The 26,611-nt window shown below is 46.4% G+C and overlaps 1 protein-coding gene across 1 annotated transcript; it reads right to left on the bottom strand.

The window, feature by feature from the left end:
- Positions 1–5,333: 5,333 nt before the first annotated feature.
- On the bottom strand, positions 5,334–24,767 carry LOC140199716 (lysozyme C, milk isozyme-like). Its single transcript, XM_072262193.1, has 5 exons — positions 24,670–24,767; positions 18,918–19,123; positions 9,386–9,559; positions 8,690–8,768; positions 5,334–5,633 (listed from the first exon to the last, which is right to left on the bottom strand). Exons 2-5 carry the CDS (start codon positions 19,045–19,047, stop codon positions 5,570–5,572), a joined length of 447 nt encoding a protein of 148 aa, XP_072118294.1. The 5' UTR covers positions 19,048–19,123; positions 24,670–24,767; the 3' UTR covers positions 5,334–5,569.
- Between the last annotated feature and the right edge of the window lie 1,844 nt (positions 24,768–26,611).

The raw sequence follows: 26,611 nt of genomic DNA, 5'->3' as shown, positions 1-26,611 counted from the left end.
GACTGTGGGAGGAAACCAGAGCACCCAGAGGAGACAACGTGGTCACAGGAAAAATATACAAACTCCTTACAGACAACAGTGGTGATGAGGTGGTGCTTGCTGGTGCTATATCACCAGCAGAAATTACAATAGCACCACCAAGAAATTAGTTGAAATTTGATGCACAAATTGCGGCTGCTTTCTCTGTATAGTTTTGAATACAGCTTGTTTCTCCAGTTGATCGAGTGAAACAGCGCCCCCAATTACCATAGCACCCACGCAGCAATAAAGTTATAAACCCTGTGCTGGTCTAAGGTCAGATCCACTCTACACTTCTGCTTATTCGTTTGTTGTCAATGTCTTGCCGTTGCCGTCCTCAGATCAGCTAAGCTGATCTAAGATCACTTAAGGTGGTGATGTCACTCACTCTCACTCACGCGAGGGATTGATAGTATACATCCAGGCGCAGATCCATGGTCTCGCGAGACTAACAGATGCCACACACACACATTGTGCTTTTACAAGCGAGCGTGGGCCTGGCACGTGCGTTATTTTGGCTGGCGTGAAAAATGGATCGATTTTTAGTGAGAAAACGACCTCATCCAGAGGAATCAGTGGTGTCCCAGCCTGAGCCTGTCTTAATTGAAAGTGACATGCAGAAAGAAGTAAGTGGGGATGAGGACAACAGCAGTTCATCGAAGGAGTGTGAGGGCGAAGTAGAGGAAGAAGAAATGGAGCGGGATTCAGAAGAGAACGTGGATGAAGCTGCTCTTAGTGCTAGTGGGAATACTGTTAGCGATGTTAGCCAGCAGCCTGAGGAAGGACCCCGTCGGCCAGCATTGAAAAAGTACCCTTCACTGCTCGCAACAGTTTGGCAATCAGCAAAGGAGTTTTATTTGTGGCTGTTTTGACTGACTGGAATATTCAATCACGAAAGGTTACGTTCTGCTTCGCATGCAGGCATTTCCTGTGTGGAGGACATGTTTTCCATTCTGAGTCTACCTTCACTGTCACTGGTTACCGCAACTGGTGGAAAGCTACAACAGCTTTCAAAACCCATCGTGTAAGTGCAGCTCATAAGTTTGCTATGGAGGCATGGGCCGAATTCAGATCGAGAAAACAAGACGATTCAAGATTGGAAAATATGCTTGACAAAGGACATGCAAAGATTGTCCAAGAAAATCATGGGTATATGAGAGCAGTGGTTGTGTCTCTACGCTATACCGCATGCCAAGGCATTGCCCAGTGAGGACACCGGGAGGATGATGGATCTGGCAACAGGGGAAACATGTTGAGTTGCTCAGTGTAATTGGACAGTTTGATAAGACTGTAGCTAAAAAAATAGAGGACAGTCCTGGAAATGCAAAAAACACCCATCACGATATTCAAAATGAAATTATGGGTATTATGGCAGATATGGTCAGACGTCAAATAAGTGCAGAGATCAAGAAGGCAGGACATTTTGCCATCGTGGTGGATGAAAGTAAAGACTTGAGTAAAAAGGAGCAAATATCAGTGGTGGTGCGGTATCTGAATAACGAAACAGAGCTTGAAGAATTCTTGCACTTCACTCCAGCAGAAAGGTTGGACGCAGAGTCGCTTCTTAAAGGCATTGAAGAGACACTCGCCCAGTGTGTTATTGATAAGAACGCCTACATAGGTCAGTGTTATGACAGTGATGTCCGGGTGCAATAACGGGGTACAAGAGAGGTTCAGGAAAGAGGTCCCGCAGGCATTATATATACACTCCATGCTCACAGACTGAACCTTGTTTTAGTGGATGTTGTGAGCAATGTACCACAAGCGGGGGAGTTTTTTTGCAACTGTGCAGCTGCTTTACAACTTCTTTTCAAATTCTGTTGCCCATGATCTTTTCATGAAGAAACAGAGAGAACTGGAATCACTGCACAGCCCGTGGAGTTGAAGAAATTGTCAGATACACACTGGGCCTGGCAGTATACAGCTTTGTGGACTAGAAGGAAATCACTCCCTGTCATTCTAGCTAGACTACAGGATATTATGAGTCAACCAAATCCACAGAGGAAAATGGAGACCAGAGCTGTAAATGGGCTGATTGACGAGCAGTTTGCTTTACCTCTGTCATGGTCTGGCCCGAAGTCCGCATTTCGGTTCACAATCCGGTCCGCGGACTCTGGGTCTTCCGGCTGTCCCTAGTTTCGGTCAGACTTAACCAAAAGCACCTGATGCTCATCTTGGGGCAGGGAATATAAGTGGCCCTGGAATTGAGTGTGGTTGCTGGATTGTCTCGTCAGTCCCCCCCTTGGAGCAACCCACTGGTGGAAGGCTAGTGATATGGATTTGGCTGTTCTGTAGCTTGCCAAGGTTACCGGCTGCCTCGAGTCTTGGAGCCACCCTGGATCTAGCTCCCTTCCTGTCCCTTGCCTCCGTCGGGTAAGCCAGGCCGATTGCCGTTACCCTGCAGTTGGGTCTGTCCCTCCCTGTCCTTGCCTTCGTGGGGTGGAGTCCTGTGTTCTGCCCAGGAGTCCTGTGTTCTGCCCTGGAGTTGCCTCGAAGTACCCTTGCCCCGTCATGCCCTCGTCTAGTCTCGAAGAACGCGGGCCTCCAGGAACCCGAGCCTCGCCACGTCTTCGCCTGGTTTTGGGGTCCGAGCCCAAGTCAACACCCAGGTTCTGGGTCCATGTCCAGTCTCTGGCTCAGAGTCCACGCCCAAGCTCCTTGTTCCCAGTCCCTCATCCTGGTCCTGCTTCCCTAGCCTAGTCTGTGTTCCTGTCCCTACTCCTAGTCTGCGTCCTGTCCAGTCCCGTCATTTAGTTTTGTCCGTTCCTGTTCCTAGTACTTCAGTGTCTGTGTCTTGCATTTGGGTCCATTCCCAACACCCCCCTTTGTGACAACTTCTCACTCTGTTTGAGGATTTATTCCGAGACACCAAGTTCATGTCAGACCAGATACAACTCCCAGTTTGGAGCTTTCATCTGCTGTGGACTTGGCTCAGTCTGTTATCGATGCACTCTCACAAAACGGGGGAGGAATCATGGAGTGAAATTCAGGCAAGAGCTTGGGTTCCGGCCCAAAACATTGACTGATCGTTTCCACGGATGCCGCCCGACCCGCTGAGTTCCTCCAGCGTGTTGTCAGAGCTAGGGACCTGTGCGTCAAGGCCAGTATACAGAGCAGACCACATGAAAGGAGACAGGCCCAGCCACCCCGCTGCATACATGATTTTGCTGTTGAGGCCCAAACCAAACGCACGCCTGACACATCCTCTGATGACCTTCGCAAGCACTGTTTCTATCCGGTTATAGACAGACTTCTGACTGAAATGAAAAGACTGTTCTCAATTGAGACTGGAGTTGTTCTGACTGGAGTCTCAGCACTGAGTCCCAAACACAAGTTCTTCCTAGACAAGAATTGTCTTTGGCCAATGGCCCAGTACCATGGAGTGACTGAAGTGAACCTGGCTGCAGAGCTACATCAGGTCAGCGTCTGCTGGAAACAAAACAAAAGCAAGGACAGACAGTGAATGACACAGTGGAATTTCTTGCTCTAATGAGACCCTACCGCGATGCATTTATAGATTTATACAAACTAATCTGCATATCACTGACTCTGCCTGTGACATCTGCCTCATGTGAACGGAGTTTCTCCTGCCTCAGACGCCTCAAAAACTACTTAAGAAATAGCAGTGGCGATGCTCGGAACAGCAACTTGGCCTTGTTGGCCATAAACAGCCGGAGGACCAAAGCACTTGACATCCAGAAAATCATCGATGCTTTCGCCACCAATCACAACAACAGACGGATTGTGCTTCTCTGAAAACATCAATGGTGAGTGCAGTTAATTTTTTTAAAATTTGGGCCAAGACTAATGCTGATTATTATTATTTTGTGGTAGATACCCCATCGTCCTTATGTCTCCTGCAAATCCTAAAATATTACATTTACTGCTATTAGCCTGCTGGGTTTGCTTAGACTTCCAAGCGGTGATTCTGTTGATTTTTGTTTTAAGTTCAGTAGCCGAATTAATTGAGGTATTGCATGGTCAGAGTATGATTTGTCCAACTCCTGGTAAAGCCTTGCATCTGTTGTTTGCCTTATTTGACTTTAATAACGGTGTATCTTTTGGCATTTTCTGTCTATGTAATGTAAATAGCAGTGGACATTGTGGGTTAGTGTTGTGTTTTTCAGTTGAAAAGCACACATTTGACGCTGATTGCGGGATTTGTGCGTGATTCACGTTGTGTGCTGTGGGTCGGATGCTCTGTTGGTTTGTTTGTTTATGCTCTGTGTAGCCCGGGTTGTCTCCGATGCTGTTGACACTGTCACAGTTCACTTCTATATTAGATCTATCAATTGCTGTTGCTTGTGAATCAACAGAGGCGTTTATAGTCGGCACATAATGCTTGAAACTGACCTTTGAACACCACATGTCTGGCCCTGTGAATACATATTACTATACAGTACATCCCTCAGCATCATCTGTGGCGGGGCCAGTGCCTTACAGTCAGTGGGGGGAGTGGAACCCTGATTCCAATCACTGGTCCTGTAAAGTATTATGCTGACCACTGTGTATTATGTAAAGTGTTATGCTGACCACTTTGTATTATGTGAAGTGTTATGCTGACCACTGTGTATTATGTGAAGTATTATGCTGACCAATATGCTATTGTGCACAATGGGGAGGTGATTGAGGGGAGGAGATGAAACTGAAGATAGATCAGCCACAATCAGATGAAATACTAGGGCAAACTTGAAGGGCCGAGTGGCCTAGTCATGGTCTCCTATGCATGATATTGGGATTATGAAAAAAGCATGGCATCTAAAACTTTGACAACCTTCTACAGATGCGTGTGGTGGAGAGTAAGTGCCTGGGATAGAAACACCAATGCCCTTGGATGAGAAATCTTACAAAAAGTAGTGCATATCACCCAGTCCATCGTGGGTAAAGTCCTCCCCACCATTGACTACATCTACACAGTGCGCTGTCACAGCAAAGCAGCATCCATTATCAGACACCCCCACCACCCAGGCCATGTTCTGTTCTCAGGAAGAAGGCACAGGAGCCTCAGGACTCACACCACCAGGTTCAGGAATGGTTGTCACCCCTCAACCATCAGGCTCTTGAACCTAAGAAGATAACTTTACTCAACTTCACTCACCCCATCCCTGAAATGTTCCCACAACCTATGGACTCACTTTCAAGGACTCTTCATCTCATGTTCTCAATATCTATTGCTTATTTATTTATTTATTTGGGCAGTTTGCTGTCTTTTACAGAATGGTTCTCCATATTGTTATGCACATCTTTCAATGATTCTATTGTGTTTCTTTGTATTTGATGTGAGGGCCCACAAGGAAATGAATCTCAGGGCTGTGTATGATAACATATAGGCACTTTAATAACAAATTTGGTTTGAACTTTAAACATACAACAATAAGCTCCAATCACATCTCAATCACATGCTCAGAAAAGTACTAAATAACATGTCAACAACGCTGCTGGAAATGGCGAATGCTTCGCCCGTTCGCTGGGCTTGCAGTAATACGAGGTCATTAGCAGAATCTCGGGTTGATTGCAGAACGCAGCTCCAGTGATTGGGCTTCATGTCTTGTTACAGATCGCACTCTGACAGGAAGTTGCGAAGATCTCTCTGGCAACCACGCACCCAGCCCCTCCTGAAACAGAGCAAGAGTGTCAGAGGCGAGAGGAGGGCTGCAGCAAAAAGGGGCGACACACAGCGTAGTGGTTAGCGAAACGCTTTACAGTGCCTGTAATCCGGGTTCGGTTCCTGCCGTGGCCTTATTGTCCAACGACACCTGCCCTTCCACCTATCTTTGTACGTCTGAAACGTGACACAAAGCCATCAATTCTATCCTCCAAATCAATGACATATAACATGAAAGGAAGCGGTCTCAACACTGACTCCCGTAGGGCACCACTAGCCACCGGCAGCCAAAAGAATAAGCTCCCTTTATTCCGAATCTGCCTTCTGCCCGTCAGCCAATCATTCATCCATTTTAGTATCTTTCCTAGAATAGCAGGGGCTCTTATCTTATTAGGCAAGCTCATGTGCAAAGCCTTGTCAAAGGCCTTTTGAAAATCCAAGTAAACAATATCCACTGACTCACCTTTTTCTATCCTGTCTGTTATTTCCTCAAAGAATTCCAACAGATTTGTCAGACAGGATTTCCCCTTGGGGAAACCATCCTGACTTTGGCCTACTTTACCATGTGCTCTCTTCTCACTGCTGCCCTCAGGGGGAAGGTACAGGAGCCCCAGGGTGCGCACCACCAGGCACCACAGTTACTACCCTTCACTCATAAGGCTCGTGAACCAGAGGGAATAACTTCACTCACCCCATCACTGAATTGTTTTTACAACCTATTCACTCACCTTCAAAGACTCTTCATCTCATCATCTCAATATGTATTGCTCATTTATTAATTATTATCATTGCTTTTATTTATGTATTTGCTCCGTTTATTGTCTTTTGCACACTGGTTGAATGTCCAAATCGGTGCGGTCTTTCATTGATTCTATTATGGTTATTATTAGATTTACTGAGTATGTCCACAGGAAAATTAAGCTCAGGGTTGTATATGGTGACACATATGTACTTTGATAATAAATTTACTTCGAACTTTGAAATATCCTGAAACCTCATCCTTAATAATCGACTCCATCATCTTCCCAACACTGAGGAGAGGCTCACTGGCCTATAATTTCCTTTCTGCTGCCTCCCTCCCTTCTTAAAGAGTGGAGTGACATATGCACTCTAGTGATTCTTGAAAGATCAGTACTAATGCCTCCACAATCTCTTCAGCCACCTCTTTCAGAACCCTGGGCTGTAGTCCATCTGGTCCAGGTGACTTATCTACCTTCAGATCTTTCAGTTTCCTGAGCACCTTCTCCTTAGTAATAGCAGCAACACTGACTTCTGACAGTCTGAGATTCCTGGCATACTGCTTGTGCCTTCCACAGGGAAGAGTGACGCAAAAATTTAAGTTCTTCTGCCATTCCTTTGTCTCCCATTACAACCTCTCCAGGGTTATTTTTCAGCAGTCTGATATCCACTCTCACCTCTCTTTTACTCTTTATATATCTGACAAACCTTTGGTATCCTCTTTGATATTATTGGCTAGCTTACCTTCATATTTCATCTTTTCTCAACTTCTGGCTTTTAATTGTTTTCTGTTAGTTTTTAAAAGCTTCTCAATCCTCTAACTTCCCACTAATTTTTGATATTATATGACCTCTCTTTCCCTTGTCAGCCATGGTTGTCTTACCTATAAATTACCTTTCTGCTTTGGGATGTACTTATCCTGCGCCTTCCAAATTCCCCCCAGAAACTCCTGCAATCATCCCTGATACTGTCCCCTTCCAATCATCTTTGGTCAGCTCCTCTCTCGTGCCTCTGTAATTCCCTTTACTCCACTCTAATACTAATAGATCTGATTTTAGCTTCTCCCAAGCAGGATCCTTGTAAATCTCTTCTGCTCCCTCTCCAGTTTGACAACAGCTTTCCTGCAGCAGGCTGACCAAAACAGTACACTCCACTCCAAGTGTGGTCTCACCTAGAGTATGAATTGTGTAATTGCTTTTCTTGCAGCGTGAAATGGCTATCATGAGAGGGCATAACTTTACAGTGATTGGAGGAAAGTGTTGGGGGAGATTTCAGAGGTGAGTGTGGGTGTGTGGAATGTGCTGTCAGGGGTGGTGGTAGAGGCAGACACTTCAGGGACATTTAGATAGGCACATGGATGATAGGAAAATGTAGGAGGGAAGGGTGAGATTGATCTTGGACTAGGTTAAAAGGTCGGCACAAAATCGTGGGCTAAAGGGCCTGCACTGTGCTGTGTTCTGTGATTTATGTTCCAGAATGTGACTTAGTGGACTTTCTGTCCTCCAAAGATCTAAGTAAATGGAACTTGCTGCTCCTCTGTTCTGTGTGTCTGTGATGTTCTGCGTGCTATGGTAGCATAGTGGCTAGCACAACATTGTGACAGCTTGGGCCATCAGAGTTTGGAGTTCCATTGCAATGTCCTCTATAAGAAGTTTGTACATTCCTTCCTGTGAATGTGTGGAACATCCTCTCCATGTCCACACAATCTAGGCGTTTCTTTACAATATGTTCAAGGATGGGAAAGGTAGATTATCAAAAACTCTCATGATGGAGGAGCAATACCTCATATTTCTTTTAGATTGCTTTAGTCTGATGGCATGAACGTTGTTCTGGTAATTGTTTCCCCCTCCCCCTTCTCTATTCCCCACTGTGGGCTTTACCTCCTCTCCTCTCCTGCCTTCCTCTTCCCCCTGGTGCCCGTCCTCCTTCCCTTTCTCAACCGTCTACTCTCCTCTCCTACCTGATTTCTTGTTCTCCAGCCTTTTGCCTTTTCCACCTATCACCTCCCAGCTTCTTACTTCATCCACGCTCCTCCCCCTACCTGGTTTCTCTGATCACCTTTCACTTGTCCTCCTTCCCCTCCACCACCACCTTATTCTGTCTCCTCCCCGCTTCCTTTCCAGCCCTGATGAAGGGTCGTGGCTTGTCACCTTAACTGTCGATCATTTCCGTAGATGCTACCTGACCTGATGAGTTCCTTCAGCATTTTGTGTGTGCTGTATGAATTTCCAGCACCTGTAAAATCTCTTGTGTTTATTATCAAAATCTTCTATACTTCTTACGTTCAAGCACAGAACTGGAGCTGAAACAGTGAGCAGATAAACCTACCAGGCTTTCATTCGTCGGGGATTTCTGACCACTCGTTTTGCACACACAGCATCATCCCTGATGTCATCATCAAGTAGATCTACGATGAGAAAGAGCAGGATTGAAATGACTATTGTAATGTTGACAGCTCCAGCTCGCTGGGCTCTGTTCTCACCAAAACAATGGGCCACTCCTATAGGTGGCCAAGGATGGGTCACTTCAATATCAGCGAAAGATGGGATCGCTTCTATGTTGACCAATGATGGGCCACTCCTATAGTTGGCTAAGGATGGGTCACTTTTATATCGGCGAAAGATGGGATCGCTTCTATGTTGGCCAGTGATAGGTCACTTCTATGTTGACCAATGGTGGGTCACTTCTATCGTTGGCCAAAGAAGGGTCACTTCTAACTTGGTCAAAGATAGGTCACTTATATAGTCACTTCTCTATTGAGCCAGATTGATGCCCAATCTCACTAGTCTGTGATGTCCTGCCCTGTCCAGACCAATCTATTCCTGACAGCATCAAAATCCATTTTGCTAACTTCCAGTAACCACTCCATTCCTCCCCATGCTTTCAGTCCTTTCTATATTCTTCGCACTCCCATTGGGCAGAAGGGAGAATATTCCAGGTTGCAACCTAAGAGCAAGCAATAACTGGCATCCTAGGAACGGAGACCAACTGAAACTTGATTAAATGACCCATTAGATCACTCACCAGAACACTGTATCCTACAGACATTGTGTGAATTTGAAGTCTGTCCATCCTCACACCACCATTTGCTGTTGATCTGGAAAAGTCCGTAGTCCCTGGAAGCAATCGTCCCACTGTCCTCATTGGCGTTAACTATGAAGGTTCTATAACTGCTTTCATTTTCAACCAGGCACACCCCTAAAATAAAGGCGGAGAATAAGAGATCAGTGGCATTTAAGAAGTCTACAAGTCTGGCAAACATCCGTTAATACTCAGAGATAACATTGAGTTTATTGTTATACAGAGTAGGTTATTTCATTTGGAGGTATGGTAACAAACCCTTTCAGACTGTGCAGCCCAACTACACCAATGTGAACGACAAGCCAACGAACCCATTCAGCCCTGGAATGTGGGAGGAAACCAGAACAACTGCAGAGAACCCACGCAGTCACAGGAAAAGCATGAAAATTCCTGTCAGGAATTGAACCCAGGTCACCGGCACTGAAAGTGTTAAGTTCACCACTCGGGCACTGTACCAGTCTCACCAGTACAGAAGTACCTGTATGCAAAGAAAACCTCTTTGCAGCAGGATGACAGGAACACACACTCATCTCAGCAGTACTCACATAGAGAAAGTAAATTGCACCAAAATTTTATCAGAAAGAACACAATTCAAACAAAGAAAAAAAAGTATATCGCAGTGCCGAGTGGTCACGGTGTTTCTGTACTGAGATGGTGATTAGGGTTGTGACGGTTGGTTCAGAGTGGTCACGGTGTTTCTGTACTGAGATGGTGATTAGGGTTGTGACGGTTGGTTCAGAGTGGTCACGGTGTTTCTGTACTGAGATGGTGATTAGGGTTGTTACGGTTGGTTCAGAGTGGTCACGGTGTTTCTGTACTGAGATGGTGATTAGGGTTGTGACGGTTGGTTCAGAGTGGTCACGGTGTTTCTGTACTGAGACGGTGATTAGGGTTGTGACGATTGGTTCAGAGTTGTCATGGTGTTTCTGTACTGAGATGGTGATTAGGGTTGTGATGGTTGGTTCAGAGTGGTGACGGTGTTTCTGTACTGAGATGGTGATTAGGGTTGTTACGGTTGGTTCAGAGTGGTCACGGTGTTTCTGTACTGAGATGGTGATTGGGGTTATGACGGTTGGTTCAGAGTGGTGACGGTGTTTCTGTACTGAGATGGTGATTAGGGTTGTGACAGTTGGTTCACAGTGCTCATGGTGTTTCTGAACTGGGATGGTGATTGGGGTTGTGATGGTTGGTTCACCGTGGCCATGGTGTTTCTGTACTGAGATAGTGATTAGGGTTATGACTGTTGATTCAGAGTGGTCACGGTGTTTCTGTACTGAGATGGTGATTAGGGTTGTGACGGTTGGTTCAGAGTGGTCACGGTCTTTCTGTACTGAGATGGTGATTAGGGTTGTGACGGTTGGTTCAGAGTGGTCACGGTGTTTCTGTACTGAGATGGTGATTAGGGTTGTGACGGTTGGTTCAGAGTGGTCACGGTCTTTCTGTACTGAGATGGTGATTAGGGTTGTGACGGTTGGTTCAGAGTGGTCACGGTGTTTCTGTACTGAGATGGTGACTGGGGTTGTGACAGTTTGTTCACAGTGGTCATGGTGTTTCTGTACTGAGATGGTGATTAGGGTTGTGAATGTTGGTTCAGAGTGGTCACGGTGTTTCTGTACTGAGACGGTCATTAGCGTTATGGTTGGTTCAGAGTGGTCACGGTTTTTCTGTACTGATACGGTGATTAGGGTTGTGACGGTTGGTTCAGAGTTGTCAAGGTGTTTCTGTACTGAGATGGTGATTAGGGTTGTGATGGTTGGTTCAGAGTGGTGACGGTGTTTCTGTGCTGAGATGGTGATTAGGGTTGTGACGGTTGGTTCAGAGTGGTCACGGTGTTTCTGTACTGAGATGGTGATTAGGGTTGTGACGGTTGGTTCAGAGTGGTCACGGTCTTTCTGTACTGAGATGGTGATTGGGGTTATGACGGTTGGTTCAGAGTGGTGACGGTGTTTCTGTACTGAGATGGTGATTAGGGTTGTGACAGTTGGTTCACAGTGCTCATGGTGTTTCTGAACTGGGATGGTGATTGGGGTTGTGATGGTTGGTTCACCGTGGCCATGGTGTTTCTGTACTGAGATAGTGATTAGGGTTATGACTGTTGATTCAGAGTGGTCACGGTGTTTCTGTACTGAGATGGTGATTAGGGTTGTGACGGTTGGTTCAGAGTGGTCACGGTCTTTCTGTACTGAGAAGGTGATTAGGGTTGTGACGGTTGGTTCAGAGTGGTCACGGTGTTTCTGTACTGAGATGGTGATTAGGGTTGTGACGGTTGGTTCAGAGTGGTCACGGTCTTTCTGTACTGAGATGGTGATTAGGGTTGTGACGGTTGGTTCAGAGTGGTCACGGTGTTTCTGTACTGAGATGGTGACTGGGGTTGTGACAGTTTGTTCACAGTGGTCATGGTGTTTCTGTACTGAGATGGTGATTAGGGTTGTGAATGTTGGTTCAGAGTGGTCACGGTGTTTCTGTACTGAGACGGTCATTAGCGTTATGGTTGGTTCAGAGTGGTCACGGTTTTTCTGTACTGATACGGTGATTAGGGTTGTGACGGTTGGTTCAGAGTTGTCAAGGTGTTTCTGTACTGAAATGGTGATTAGGGTTGTGATGGTTGGTTCAGAGTGGTGACGGTGTTTCTGTGCTGAGATGGTGATTAGGGTTGTGACGGTTGGTTCAGAGTGGTCACGGTGTTTCTGTACTGAGATGGTGATTAGGGTTGTGACGGTTGGTTCAGAGTGGTCACGGTCTTTCTGTACTGAGATGGTGATTAGGGTTGTGACGGTTGGTTCAGAGTGGTCACGGTGTTTCTGTACTGAGATGGTGATTAGGGTTGTGACGGTTGGTTCAGAGTGGTCACAGTCTTTCTGTACTGAGATGGTGATTAGGGTTGTGACGGTTGGTTCAGAGTGGTCACGGTGTTTCTGTACTGAGATGGTGACTGGGGTTGTGACAGTTTGTTCACAGTGGTCATGGTGTTTCTGTACTGAGATGGTGATTAGGGTTGTGAATGTTGGTTCAGAGTGGTCACGGTGTTTCTGTACTGAGACGGTCATTAGCGTTATGGTTGGTTCAGAGTGGTCACGGTTTTTCTGTACTGATACGGTGATTAGGGTTGTGACGGTTGGTTCAGAGTTGTCAAGGTGTTTCTGTACTGAGATGGTGATTAGGGTTGTGATGGTTGGTTCAGAGTGGTGACGGTGTTTCTGTGCTGAGATGGTGATTAGGGTTGTGACGGTTGGTTCAGAGTGGTCACGGTGTTTCTGTACTGAGATGGTGATTAGGGTTGTGACGGTTGGTTCAGAGTGGTCACGGTCTTTCTGTACTGAGATGGTGATTAGGGTTGTGACGGTTGGTTCAGAGTGGTCACGGTGTTTCTGTACTGAGATGGTGATTAGGGTTGTGACGGTTGGTTCAGAGTGGTCACGGTCTTTCTGTACTGAGATGGTGATTAGGGTTGTGACGGTTGGTTCAGAGTGGTCACGGTGTTTCTGTACTGAGATGGTGACTGGGGTTGTGACAGTTTGTTCACAGTGGTCATGGTGTTTCTGTACTGAGATGGTGATTAGGGTTGTGAATGTTGGTTCAGAGTGGTCACGGTGTTTCTGTACTGAGACGGTCATTAGCGTTATGGTTGGTTCAGAGTGGTCACGGTTTTTCTGTACTGATACGGTGATTAGGGTTGTGACGGTTGGTTCAGAGTTGTCAAGGTGTTTCTGTACTGAGATGGTGATTAGGGTTGTGATGGTTGGTTCAGAGTTGTCAAGGTGTTTCTGTACTGAGATGGTGATTAGGGTTGTGATGGTTGGTTCAGAGTGGTGACGGTGTTTCTGTGCTGAGATGGTGATTAGGGTTGTGACGGTTGGTTCAGAGTGGTCACGGTGTTTCTGTACTGAGATGGTGATTAGGGTTGTGACGGTTGGTTCAGAGTGGTCACGGTATTTCAGTACTGAGATTGTGATTAGCGTTCTGACGGTTCACAGTGGTCACGGTATTTCAGTACTGAGATGGTGATTAGGGTTGTGACATTTGGTTCAGATTGGTCACGGTGTTTCTGTACTGAGATGGTGATTGGGGTTCTGATGGTTCGTTCAGAGTGATCACAGTGTTCCTGTAATATGGTGATTAGGGTTGTGAGGGTTGGTTCAGAGTGGTCACGGTGTTTCTGTACTGAGAGGGTGATTAGGGTTGTGACGGTTGGTTCACATTGGTCACAGTGTTTCTGTAGTGAGATGATGATTAGGGTTGTGATGGTTCGTTCAGAGTTGTCACAGTGTTTCTGTAATGATATGGTGATTAGGGTTGTTAGCTTTGGTTCAGATGGGTCACCCTGTGTCTGTACTGAGATGGTCATTAGGGTTGTGACAGTTGGTTCAGAGTGGTCACGGTGTTTCTGTACTGAGATGGTGATTAGGGTTGTGACGGTTGGTTCTGAGTTGTCACGGTGTTTCAGTACTGAGATGGTGATTAGGATTGTGACGGTTGGTTCAGAGTGGTGACGGTGTTTCTGTACTGAGATGGTGATTAGGGTTGTGACGGTTGGTTCAGAGTGGTCACGGTGTTTCTGTACTGAAATAGTGATTGGCGTTGTGATGGTTGGTTCAGAGTGGTCACGATGTTTCTGTACTGAGATGGTCATTAGGGTTGTGACGATTGGTTCAGAGTTGTCACCGTGTTTCTGTACTGAGATGGTCATTAGGGTTGTGACGATTGGTTCAGAGTTGTCACCGTGTTTCTGTACTGAGAGGGTGATTAGGGTTGTGACGTTTGGTTCACAGTGGTCACGGTGTCTCTGTACTGAGATGGTGATTGGGGTTGTGACGGTTGGTTCAGAGAGGTCACAGTGTTTCTGTACTGAGATGGTGATTAGGATTGTGACGGTTGGTTCAAAGAGGCCAGAGTGTTTCTGTACTGAGATGGTGATTAGGGTTGTGACGGTTGGTGCAGAGTGGTCACGGTGTTTCTGTACTGAGATGGTGATTAGGGTTGTGATGGTTGGTTCAGAGTAGTGACGGTGTTTCTGTACTGAGATGGTGATTAGGGTTGTGACGGTTGGTTCAGAGTGGTCACGGTGTTTCTGTACTGAGATGGTGATTAGGGTTGTGACGGTTGGTTCAGAGTGGTCACGGTATTTCAGTACTGAGATGGTGATTAGGGTTGTGACGGTTGGTTCAAAGAGGTCACAGTGTTTCTGTACTGAGATGGTGATTGGGGTTGTGACGGTTGTTTCAGAGTGGTAATGGTGTTTCTGTACTGTGATGGTGATTGGGGTTGTGATGGTTGGTTCAGATGGGTAACCCTGTGTCTGTACTGAGATGGTCATTAGGGTTGTGATGGTTGGTTCAGAGTGGTCATGGTATTTCTGTACTGAGATGGTGATTAGCGTTGTGACGGTTGGTTCAGAGTGGTCACTGAGTTTCTGTACTGAGATGGTGATTTTGGTTGTGACATTTGGTTCAGAGTGGTCACGGTGTTTCTGTACTGAGATTGTGATTAGCGTTGTGACGGTTGGTTCAGAGTGGTCACGGTGTTTCTGTACTGAGATGGTGATTAGGGTTGTGACGGTTGGTTCAGAGTGGTCACGGTGTTTCTGTATGAGATGGTGATTGGGGTTGTGACGGTTGGTTCAGAGTGGTCATGGTGTTTCTGTACTGAGATGGTGATTGGGGTTGTGATGGTTGGTTCAGATGGGTCACCCTGTGTCTGTACTGAGATGGTCATTAGGGTTGTGATGGTTGGTTCAGAGTGGTCACGATGTTTCTGTACTGAGATGGTGATTAAGGTTGTGACGGTTCGTTCAGAGTTGTCAGTGTTTCTATAATGATATGGTGATTAGGGTTGCTAGCTTTGGTTCAGATTGGTCACGCTGTGTCTGTACTGAGATAGACATTAGTGTTGTGACGGTTGGTTCAGACTGGTCACTGTGTTTCTACACTGAGATGGTGATTAGGGTACTGAGACAGTGATTAGGGTTGTGACTTTTGGTTCTGAGTGGTCACGGTGTTTCTGTACTGAGACGGTGATTCGGGTTTTGTCGGTTGGTTCAGAGTGGTCACGGTGTTTCTGTACTGAGTTGGTGATCAGGGTTTTGAGGGTTGGTTCAGAGTGGTCACGGTGTTTCTGTACTGAGATGGTGATTAGGTTTGTGATGGTTGGTTCAGAGTGGTCACGGTGTTTCTGTACTGAGATGGTGATTAGGGTTGTGACGGTTGGTTCAGAGTGGTCACGGTGTTTCTGTACTGAGATGATTAGGGTTGTTAATTTTGGTTCAGAGTGGTCACGGTGCTTCTGTACTGAGACGATGATTAGGGTTGTGACGGTGGGTTCAGAGTGGTGACGGTGTTTCTGTACTGAGATGGTGATTTCGGTTGTGATGGTTGGTTCAGAGTGGTCACGGTGTTTCTTTACTGAGATGGTGACTGGGGTTGTGACGGTTGGTTCAGAGTGGTCACGGTGTTTCTGTACTGAGATGGTGATTAGGGTTGTGATGGTTGGTTCAGAGTGGTCACGATGTTTCTGTACTGAGATGGTGATTAGGGTTGTGACGGTTGGTTCAGAGTGGTCACGGTGTTTCTGTACTGAGATGGTGATTAGGGTTGTGACGGTTGGTTCAGAGTGGTCACGGTGTTTCTGTACTGAGATGATTAGGGTTGTTAATTTTGGTTCAGAGTGGTCACGGTGCTTCTGTACTGAGACGATGATTAGGGTTGTGACGGTGGGTTCAGAGTGGTGACGGTGTTTCTGTACTGAGATGGTGATTTCGGTTGTGATGGTTGGTTCAGAGTGGTCACGGTGTTTCTTTACTGAGATGGTGACTGGGGTTGTGACGGTTGGTTCAGAGTGGTCACGGTGTTTCTGTACTGAGATGGTGATTAGGGTTGTGATGGTTGGTCAGAGTGGTCACGATGTTTCTGTACTGAGATGGTGATTAGGGTTGTGACGGTTGGTTCAGAGTGGTCACGGTGTTTCTCTACTGAGACGGTGATTAGGGTTGTGATGGTTGGTTCAGAGTGGTCACGGTGTTTCTGTACTGAGATGGTGATTAGGGTAGGGACGGTTGGTTCAGAGTGGTCACGGTGTTTCTGTACTGAGATGGTGATTAGGGTTGTGATGGATGGTTCACAGTGGTCACGGTGTTTCTGTACTGAGATGGTGATGGGGTTATGACGGTTGGTTCAGAGTGGTCACGGTGTTTCTGTACTGAGATGGTGATTAGGGTTGTGACAGTTTGTTCACAGTGGTCATCGTGTGTCTTGACTGAGATGGTGATTGGGGTTGTGACGGTTGGTTCAGAGTTGTCACGGTGTTTCTGTACTGAGATGGTGATTAGGGTTGTGACTGTTGGTTCAGAGTGGTCACGGTGTTTCTGTACTGAGACGGTGATTGGGGTTGTGACTGTTGGTTCAGAGTGGTCACGGTCTTTCTGTACTGAGACGGTGATTGGGGTTGTGACAGTTGGTTCAGAGTGGTCACAGTGTTTCTGCACTGAGATGGTGATTAGGGTTGTGATGGTTGGTTCAGAGTGGTCATGGTGTTTGTACTGAGATGGTGATTAGGGTTTGTGACGGTTGGTTCAGGGTGGTCACGGTGTTTCTGTACCGAGATGGTTATTAGGGGTGTGACGGTTGGTTCAGAGTGGTCACGGTGTTTCTGTACTGAGACGGTGATGGGGTTATGACGGTTGGTTCAGAGTGGTCACGGTGTTTCTGTAATTGGGGAGTGATTAGGGTTGCAATGGTTGGTTGAAGAACCAAATGATTGAAGGGACGTAGCTGTTCTTTCACCTGATGGTGGGCACTTCAGTCTGCTGTATCTTCTGCCCAGTGGCTGCTGCAAGAGGATGCCATGCCTGAAAGGTGGAGATATTTGATCATGTGTTTAAGCACAGATAGTAGTAAGGAATTGGAAACTGCGGGTAGGAGGAGTCTGTCGTCAGTTGAGCCAATGTGTACTGTTCTTCTTATTCCAAAGATAACAGACATTTCATTTAAATTTTTAGTTAAGAGTTAACCAGTCATGGTGTCATTGAATGCAACAGCGCAGAAGTTTAGTCGAAGCTAATCTTCTAATCTGCCTCGTCCCATTTACCTGCACCCAGGCCCCCACCCTTCGTACCCCTCCCTTCTCTGTACCTGTCAAACTTCTCTTAAATGTTGAAATGGACCCCACATCCACCACCTACACTGGCAGCATGTTTGACACTCTAACCAGCCCCTGAGTAAAGAAGTTACAACTCCTATTCCCCTTAAACAATTCACCTTTCACCCTTAACCCATGGCCTCTCTGTTCTATGCCCTCCAATTTGACATCTTTGTCAGTGATAAAGACATAGAATATGCTTGGTGCAGTACTGCTCAGGAAAAGGCCTTTGACCCAGAATAATGAGCTAAAACAATTCAATTAGTTATTGAAAACCCAATTAAACAAATCATTTCTGCACACATCATCTCCGTATCCCTCCATTCTCTGCAGGTTTCTGCATTTATCCAGAGAGGTGCTGGCAAAGGGCCTGAGGCATCATCAAAGACCCCACCCAGCCTGTTCATGGCTGTTTGTCCCACCCCCACCAGCGGGGAGGCTCTGTAGCATCCACTCCAGGAGCACCAGATTCAAAAACTGTTTCGTTCCCTGAGCAGTAAGGCTGATCAACAGCTCCAACCAGGAGCTGAGAATCTTGAATCTCAGTATTCTGAGACAGATCGTGTCCATGATTTGAACTGAAACGTTGATAATTCCCTCCCTTCCCACAGATGCTGCTGAGTTCTTCCAGCAGAGTGATTGTTGCTCTGGATGACAGCATCAGCACTTCTGGTGTCTAGAACCATGCATAGACCTGCTTACGATGCTCATTTTTATCTACCCTAGCATTTCATTCTTTCCATTTCTCCCCAGTTACAATCTCCAACTCAATAGGCAAATCTTACGAGAGGATCACTCCCCGCTATTTATGACATTTACCGGGAGTGTTGCAGACGAAGGGCCTGAAGCGTTGTTGAGGATCCTTCCCACCCATCCCACAATCTCTTTGACCCACTAACGTCAGGGAGGAGGTACAGAAGCATCAGGACTAGGACTGACGGACTGGGGAACAGCTTCTCTCAGGCAGAGAGACTAATGAATACCCTGTCACCACCGAGGTTTCGTCACTCGGACAGTGAGCTGTTCACTGCTTACTGGTCACCTGTGCTGTGTAATTCACATACATCTTGAATTATACTTTATTAACTTATTTGTGGTAATATTTTGTCTTATGTGCCATGTGTGATGTATGTTTTGTTGGTGGACGGCGGTCTATAGGAATGGTGTTTGACTTGGTTGATACATCTACAGTCCGATGACAATAAACTTGAACTTGGCAACTGGACCTACTGAGACCACAAAGACAGTGCTACAGACTCAATGAGGTGTAAAGCAATCAGTCCAAATAAGTGGCCAGGTTAAAGACCAGGTTATGGACCCGTCAGTAAGGGAAGATGAGACTCTCAGTCTTCCAGCGAGTAGCCGTGATATCCACCCAGGCCATAGCCTCTTAACTCACGGGCCAGCTCACACTTCCGATAGGTTCGAGGACTTACGACTGTGAGCAAGGCAGAGAGAAGAAACAGAGTCTTCATCTTGTTGGTAATTACACTACAGCGCTGTCCACTGGTATACAAACACCTCCTTTCCCCTCTGATCCAAAATTAGATTCTGGAACAAAGAAAAGAGAAACCAGTTTAGTAGGACTGAACGATACCGACATGGGTTTGGGGACAGATTTGTCTAGCACCTTCATTCCATCCAATATTTCCCGGTGGCCAACTATTTTAATTCCTATCCCCAGTCCCGTTCCAACATGTCAGTTAATGGCCTTCTCTTCTACCGTTCTCAGGGTGGAAGAGCAGCACCGCAAATTTCACCTTGGTGGCCTCCAACGTGATGGCGTGAACGTCACTTTCTCCCTCTGGTGATTTATTCCCTTCTCCCTTCACTCTTCTTCTATTCCCCACTCTGGCCTCTCATCTCTTCTCCCCTCCTTCAGATGACCCTCCTCCTTCACTTCCTTCCATGGCCCACTCTCCTTTCCTATCAGCTTCCTTCTTCTTCAGCCCTTTAACTTTTCCATCTACCATCCCCCAGCTTCTCACTTCATACCCGCTTCCTCCACCCATCTGGCTTCACCGAACACCTTCTAGTTTGTGCTCCTTCCCCTCTCCCCACCTTCTAATTCTGGAGTCTTCCCTCTTCCTTTCCGGTCTTGATGAAGGGGCTCGAGGGAAGATTGACTGTTTATTCGTTTCCATAGAGCTACTGGGTACCTCCGGCACTTTCTGTGTGCTGGTAGGACTGAATGAAGTTTACCAAAGCTTGCTTCAAAGTGATTCCTCTGGGAGTGTGGAGAATCTGGCACTGGAGGGCTGGCAATGAGCCTAAAGACAGGAACTCAGCGGCCCGGGCAGATGGAGGACGGTCGGTGTTTGAGGTAAAGACACTGTATCAGGACTGAGAGTGCGGAGGGGGTGTTAAAGATATTACACAGGAAGAGGGGTTAAGACAAGATCTGATGGGAATTGGAATTGGAATTTCACTATCAGGATCTGAGGCCTCGACCATGGATGTTGCTTCCCAGCCGTCTACATGAAATGGAAGCCAGGGCAGTACGATACGGAGAGCAGGCTGTTGCCAATGTAGCAGGCTCCCCCTCTCCACGCAGCTGATGAACCTGAAGGAATGGCAGAAACCCATGCAGTTTGGCACCAGCAGCATTGCAGAAATTTCCAGTCAGTGTTGAACTCAATGTAGATGCCTTAGGGACTCCAGCTCCAAATTTTTCCCTTGGGGTTTACTCCTGAAGCCTTTCCCATGAGTGGGTCTAGCTGCAAGCAGAGGAGGTTTGCGATCAGAGTTGTCCTTCTCCTAAATCAGCTGCCAACAACGGCTGGTGAGCCATATCTGCCCGAAGCGACTGGTTTTAAAGTGCCAGAAACCCGCCTTTGCCTCTTCGTCTGTCACAAGAAATGGTTCTGACCGGCTTTGTAGCGAAGCCACAGGTGAAGGCCCGGAGGTGGATTAAAGAATTAGAATCAAAATCAGGTTTAACATCACCACCATATGTCTCACAACATCAAGAGTGAAGTTAATTTTTGTTACCCGATAGAGAATGGACTGAGTCAGCTCAGAATCTTCTCTTTGGAGTGCAGGAGGATGAGAGGTGAGTTGTTAAATGCGAACAAAAGGCACTGAAGGTATAAATGGTTAAACTCTGTAGTACTGTGTCGCCCACTTGGGAACCTAGTGTTACAGCTTATCCTCTTGCTCTTCACATACTTGCAGAATGCCTTGGGGTTTTCCTTAATCCTGCTCACCAAGGAACTTCTCATGGCCCCTTCTAGCTCTCCTAATTTCATCCTTCCTGGCACCCTTGTAATTTTCTAAAGCTCTAATGGTACCTAGTTTCTTGAACCTTTCAGAAGCTTTTCTCTTATTCTTAACTAGATTTTCTACATCCTTTGTACACATGGTTCCTTTACCCTACTGGCCTTTCCCTACGTCAATGGAACATACCTATGCAGAAGTCCATGCAAATGTTCCCTAAACATACACTTCCCTGAGAACATCTGCTCCCAGTTGATGTTCTCAAGTTCCTGCCTAATAGCATTATATTTCCCGCTACCCCAATTAAATGATTTCCTGCTCCTATACATCTCCAGCGCTATAGTGAAGGAGTTAGAGTTGTGATCGCTACCTCTAAAATGCTCTCCCACTGAGAGATCTGACACCTGAACCAGGTTCATTTCCCAATACCAGATCAAGTACAGCCTCTCCTCCAGTTCGCTGATCTACATATTGCGTCAGGAAACCTTCCTGTACACACCTAACAAACCCCACCCCATCTAAACCCCTTGTTCTAAGGAGGTGCCAGTCAATATTAGGAAAGTTAAAATCAACCATCACAACAACCCTATTATTATTTCACTGTTCCAGAATCTGCCTCCCTATCTGCTCTTCAATGTCACTGTTACTATTGGGGGTCTATCAAAACACCCAGTAGAGTTATTGCCCCCTTCCTGTTCCTAACTTCCACCCACAATGACTCAGTAGACAGTCCCTCCCTGGCTTCTTCCTTTTCTGCAGCCGTGACACTATCTCTGATCAGCAACGCCTCCCCTCCACCTCTTTTGCCTCCCTCCCAGTCCTTTTTCAAACATCTAAAGCCTGGCACACTCAGCAGCCATTCCTACTCCTGAGCCATCCAAGTCTCTGTAATGGCCACAATGACATAGTTTCACGTATTGATCCACGCTCTAAGTTCATCCGCCTTGTTTATGATGCTCCTTGCATTAAAATAGACACATCTCAAACCATATGGCTGAGTGTGGCTTTGCTCTATCATCTGCTTATCCTTCCTCATAAGCTCCCTACAATCTGTCTCTACTGGTGCACCAACCACCCCATCCTCTGCTTTTTCACTTCAGTTCCTACTCCCCTGTAAATCTTGTTTAAACCCTCCCCAATAGTATTAGCAAATGTCACTCCCAGGATATTGGTTCCCTCCAGTTCAGGTGCAACCCGTCCCACTTGTACAGGTCACTCCTTCCCCAGAAAAGGTTCCAATGATCCAAGAACTTGAAACCCTGTCCAAGCACCATCTCCTCAGCCACTCATTCATCTGTGCTGACTTCCTGTTCTGACCTTCCCCAGCTCATGACACTGGGAGTAATCTGAAGATTACCACCTTGGAGGTCCTACTCTTCAGCCTCCTTCCTAACTCCCTAAACTTACTGCGCAGGGCCTCTACCCCTCTCCTGCCCATGTCATTGGTACCAATATGTACCACGACCTCTGGCGGCTCACCCTCCCCTTCAAGAATATTCTGCAACTACTCAGACATCCTGGACCCTAGCACCCGGGAGGCAACACGTTATCCCGGTGTCTCTTTTGCTGCCGCAGAATCTTCTATCTGTCCCCACAACTATCAAGTCCCCTATGACTGTTGCTCCACCAGACTTCACCCTTGCCTTCTGAGCTCAGCGCCAACCACAGTGCAATTGGGAAGCTTTTACCCCTGTGGATACTCATCAGTATCCACAGGGATATACCTGTTACTGAGGGGACTGGCCACAGGGGGCCGCTGCACTGACTTCTCTCTCCCATTACCTCTCACAGTGTTCACCCATCTGCTCCCCGAATTCTGCACTCTGGGTGTATCCACCTGCTCAAAAGTGTTACCTGTCAATTGTTCTGCCTCTCGGATGATCCTAAGTTCATCCAACTTCAGCCCCAGCTCCTTCATGTGGTCCTTCATGAGCTGGAATCGGCTGCATGTCCCGCAGGTGTAGTCATCAGGGAAACCATCAGGTTCCATGAATTCCCACATCCTACAGGAGGAGCATTCCACTGCCATATCTGCCAAACCGCCTGCACTGTACAATGGGCTACCAAGACCAAATTTTTCTAACCTGTTTCTTTGGCCTCAGCCTCATCTCGTCGAAGCCTCTTGAGTCAAAGCTTGACACTCCCGCTCTCACTATTGGCCCGCTCCCAACAATGGCTGCCCCCCCTTGCCCTTTCTGTACTTTTATTTACTTTGCTGTGCTCTGTTCTGGCTGCAGATTGGGTCTCTGGAATGTCCGAACACTCGCAAAGCTCTCCTCTCGTACAAGCTTCAGCGACCTGTGAGTAGCCTCCTGGAAGTGCTCTGTTCCCACCACTGACCAGGCTTCCTGAATCTCTGAACGCTCTCAAAGCTCCCCTTTCATACAAGCTTCACCGACCTGTGAGTAACGTAGTTGAAGTGCTCAGCTCCCACCGCTTCCATCTTTACCTTCTTTAGTCACTTTCTGTTGGTTTTTAAAAGCTTCCCAAACCTCTAACTTTCCATAAGAATATAAGAAATAGGAGCAGGAGTCGGCCATCTGGCCCGTTGAGCCTGCCCCGCCATTCAATAAAATCATGGCTAATCTAGCCATGGACCCATCTCCACCTACCTGCCTTTTCCCCATAACCCTTAATTCCTCTACTATGCAAAAATCTATCCAACCTTATCTTCAATATATTTACTGAGGAAACCTCCACTGCTTCACAGGGCAGAGAATTCCACAGATTCACCACTCTCTGGGAGAAGCAGTTCCTCTTCACCTCTGTCCTAAATCTACTCCCCCGAATCTTGAGGCTATGTCCTGGTCTCATCTACCAGTGCAAACAACTTTCCTGCATCTACCCCTTTCATAATTTTATATGTTTCTGTAAGATCTCCTGTCATTCTTCTTAATTCCAGCGAGTACAGTCCCAGGTGACTCAATCTGTCCTCCTAGTCTAACCCCCTCATCCCTGGAATCAACCTGGTGAACCTCCTCTGCACTGCCTCCAAAGCCAGTATATCCTTCCTCAAGTAAGGAGACCAGAACTGCACGCCGTACTCCAGGTGCGGCCTCACCAGTACCCTGTACAGTTGCAGCATGACATCCCTGCTCTTAAATTCAATCCCTCTGGCAATGAAGGACAATATTCCATTTGTCTTCTTGATAGCCTGCTGCACCTGCAAACCAACCTTTTGTGGTTCATGCACAAGCACTCCCAAGTCCCTCTGCACTGCAGCATGCTGCAATTTTTATTTTACCATTTAAATAATAATCTGATTTAATTTTTCCTCTATTATATGCCATCTCTGTGCTTTTATGTTGGCTCTGACTTCTCTTGTTAACCATGGTTGTGTCATCTTTCCTTTAGAATACTTCTTCCTCTTTGAGAGAATATATCCTGTGCATTCCAAACCGATTCCAGAAATTTCAGCCATCATCCCTGCCAGTGTTCTTTTCCAATCAATTCTGGCCAACTCCTCTCGCATGCCTCTGTAATTCTCTTTACTCCGCTGTAATACTGACACATCTGACTGTTGCCGCTCCTCAAATTTCAGAATTTACCTTATTCTATATACTGCACACATTCAAATATAACACCTTCAGTCCTATGTTCACCTTTCTTGAATTATGGTTACTATCAAAGGCAACTTGTTCCACATCCTCAGCACCTTCTCTCTGGAAAAAGCTCCCCCACAAGTCCCCTGTCACCCGAACCTATGTCCTACAGTATTCAACACCCAACCCTGAGGAAAAGACCACCTTTTCTAAGCCTATTGTACTTGGAGATGACCGCTGATCGGCAGTTTGAAAGCACCGTTTGGCACACTCTCGAACTCCACAATTTCAAGAGTTAAACCGTCAGGATGAATTTTGGAGGATTGTGCACTCACTGACCTGGTCACTGATGGTCCCTGATGGTCATCGAGTTGAGGCATCAACGAAGCAGTTTCTCTACTGAGGTAAGACTCGGTGCAACTCAGCAGCTCTATTTCACTGCAACCACATTGCACAACTTTGCATAATTTAGGGAAATATTCCAAAATTTATTGCCTCACTGCTCTCATGGATACTGCCTGCACATTTCAATTACAAAGTCCTTGCCAAATCAAAGAGCAACAACCCTGAAAGCTTGGCCACAAGCTATTGTCCCTTTGACAAGACAGTAGCAAGGAGAAGCCAGAGAATGAGAGGCCATTCAACCTGACTTCAGTGTTGGGGAGGTCACTGGACAGAATTCTGAGGGGCAGGAACTGCCAACTTTCGGATTGAACCTGATTAAGAGGAATCAACATGGCTTCGTGTGTGACAGTTGTGCACGAAAAATCTGTTGTGTATTTAATATTTCAGTGATATTTTAGTAATATTGTAAATATATTATTTGATTAAGTTTTCTTTGTTGTTTACATAAGGCATAGTGGGAAATCTGCAAAAGTATGTACAGTGCCTAAAAAAAGTATTCAACTCCCTTTGAAAGTTTTCATAAGGCCATAAGGCATAGGGGCAGAATTAGGCCATTCAGCCCATCGAGTCCGCTCCCCATTCCATCATGGCTGATGCTGGATCCCACTCAACCCCATACACCTGCCTTCTCGCCATATCCTTTGATGTCCTGACTGATCAGGAAACGATCAACTCCCACCTCAAATATACCCATGGACTTGCTCTCCACTGCAGTCTGTGGCAGAGCATTCCACGGTTCTCTACTCTCTGGCTAAAATAATTCCTCCTTACCTCTTTTCTAAAGGGATGCCCCTCAATTTTGAGGCTGTGCACTCGAGTTCTGGATACCCCCACCACAGGAAACATCTTCTCCACATCCACCCTACATAGTCCTTTCAATCTGTAGGTTTCAATGAGATCCCCCTGCATTCCTCTAAATGCCAGTGAGTACAGGCCCAAAGCTGCCAAACAGTCCTCATAAATTAACCCCTTCATTCCTGGAATTATCTTTGTGAACCTCCTCTGGACTCTCTCCAATGACAACACATCCTTTCCGTGATATGGGGCACAAAACTGTTGACCTTACTCACCAAGTGCAGCCTGACTAGCGTCTTATGAAGGCTCAGCATTATCTCCTTGCCATTATATTCAATTCCCCATGAAATAAATGCCAACTTTGCATTTGCCACCTTTACCACAGACTCAAGCTGTAAATTAACCTTCTGGGAGTCTTGCATGAGGACTCCAAATCCCTCTGCACCTCTGATGTTTGAACCTTCTCCCCACTTAGATAATAGTTTGTATTACTGTTCCTTTTACCAAAATGCATTATCATACACTGAATTCCATCAGCCACTTTTTTGCTCATTCTTCCAGTTTGTCTAAGACCTGCTGTGATCACATTGCTCCCTCAGCACTACCTACCCCTCTACCGATTTTGTGTCATCTGCAAACTTTGCCACAAAGACAACAATTCCAATATCCAAATCATTGACAAACAATGTGAAAAGCATTGGTCCCAATACTGACCCCTGAGGAACACCATTAGTCACTGGCAGCCAACCAGAAAAGGCCCCTTTATTCCCACTCGCTGCCTCCTGTCTGTCAGCCATTCCTCTATCCATGCCAATATCCTTCCTGTAACACTATTGGATTTTATCTTGTGAAGCAGCCTCACGTATGGCATCTTATCAAACGCCTTCTAAAAATCCCAAGTAAATGACATCCACTGCCTCTCCTTTGTCCACCCTGCTTGTTGCTTTCTCGAAGAACTCTAACAGATTTGTCAGGCAAGATTTCCCTTTACAGAAACCATGCTGACTTTGACTTATTTTATCATTCGTCTCCAAGTACCCTGAAACTTTATCCTTAACGGTAGACTCTGACACTTTCCCAA

This window comes from Mobula birostris, chromosome 6 (assembly GCF_030028105.1).
Source record: "Mobula birostris isolate sMobBir1 chromosome 6, sMobBir1.hap1, whole genome shotgun sequence".
Taxonomy (NCBI): domain Eukaryota; kingdom Metazoa; phylum Chordata; class Chondrichthyes; order Myliobatiformes; family Myliobatidae; genus Mobula; species Mobula birostris.
This window is presented reverse-complemented; position numbering and strand designations above follow the sequence as displayed.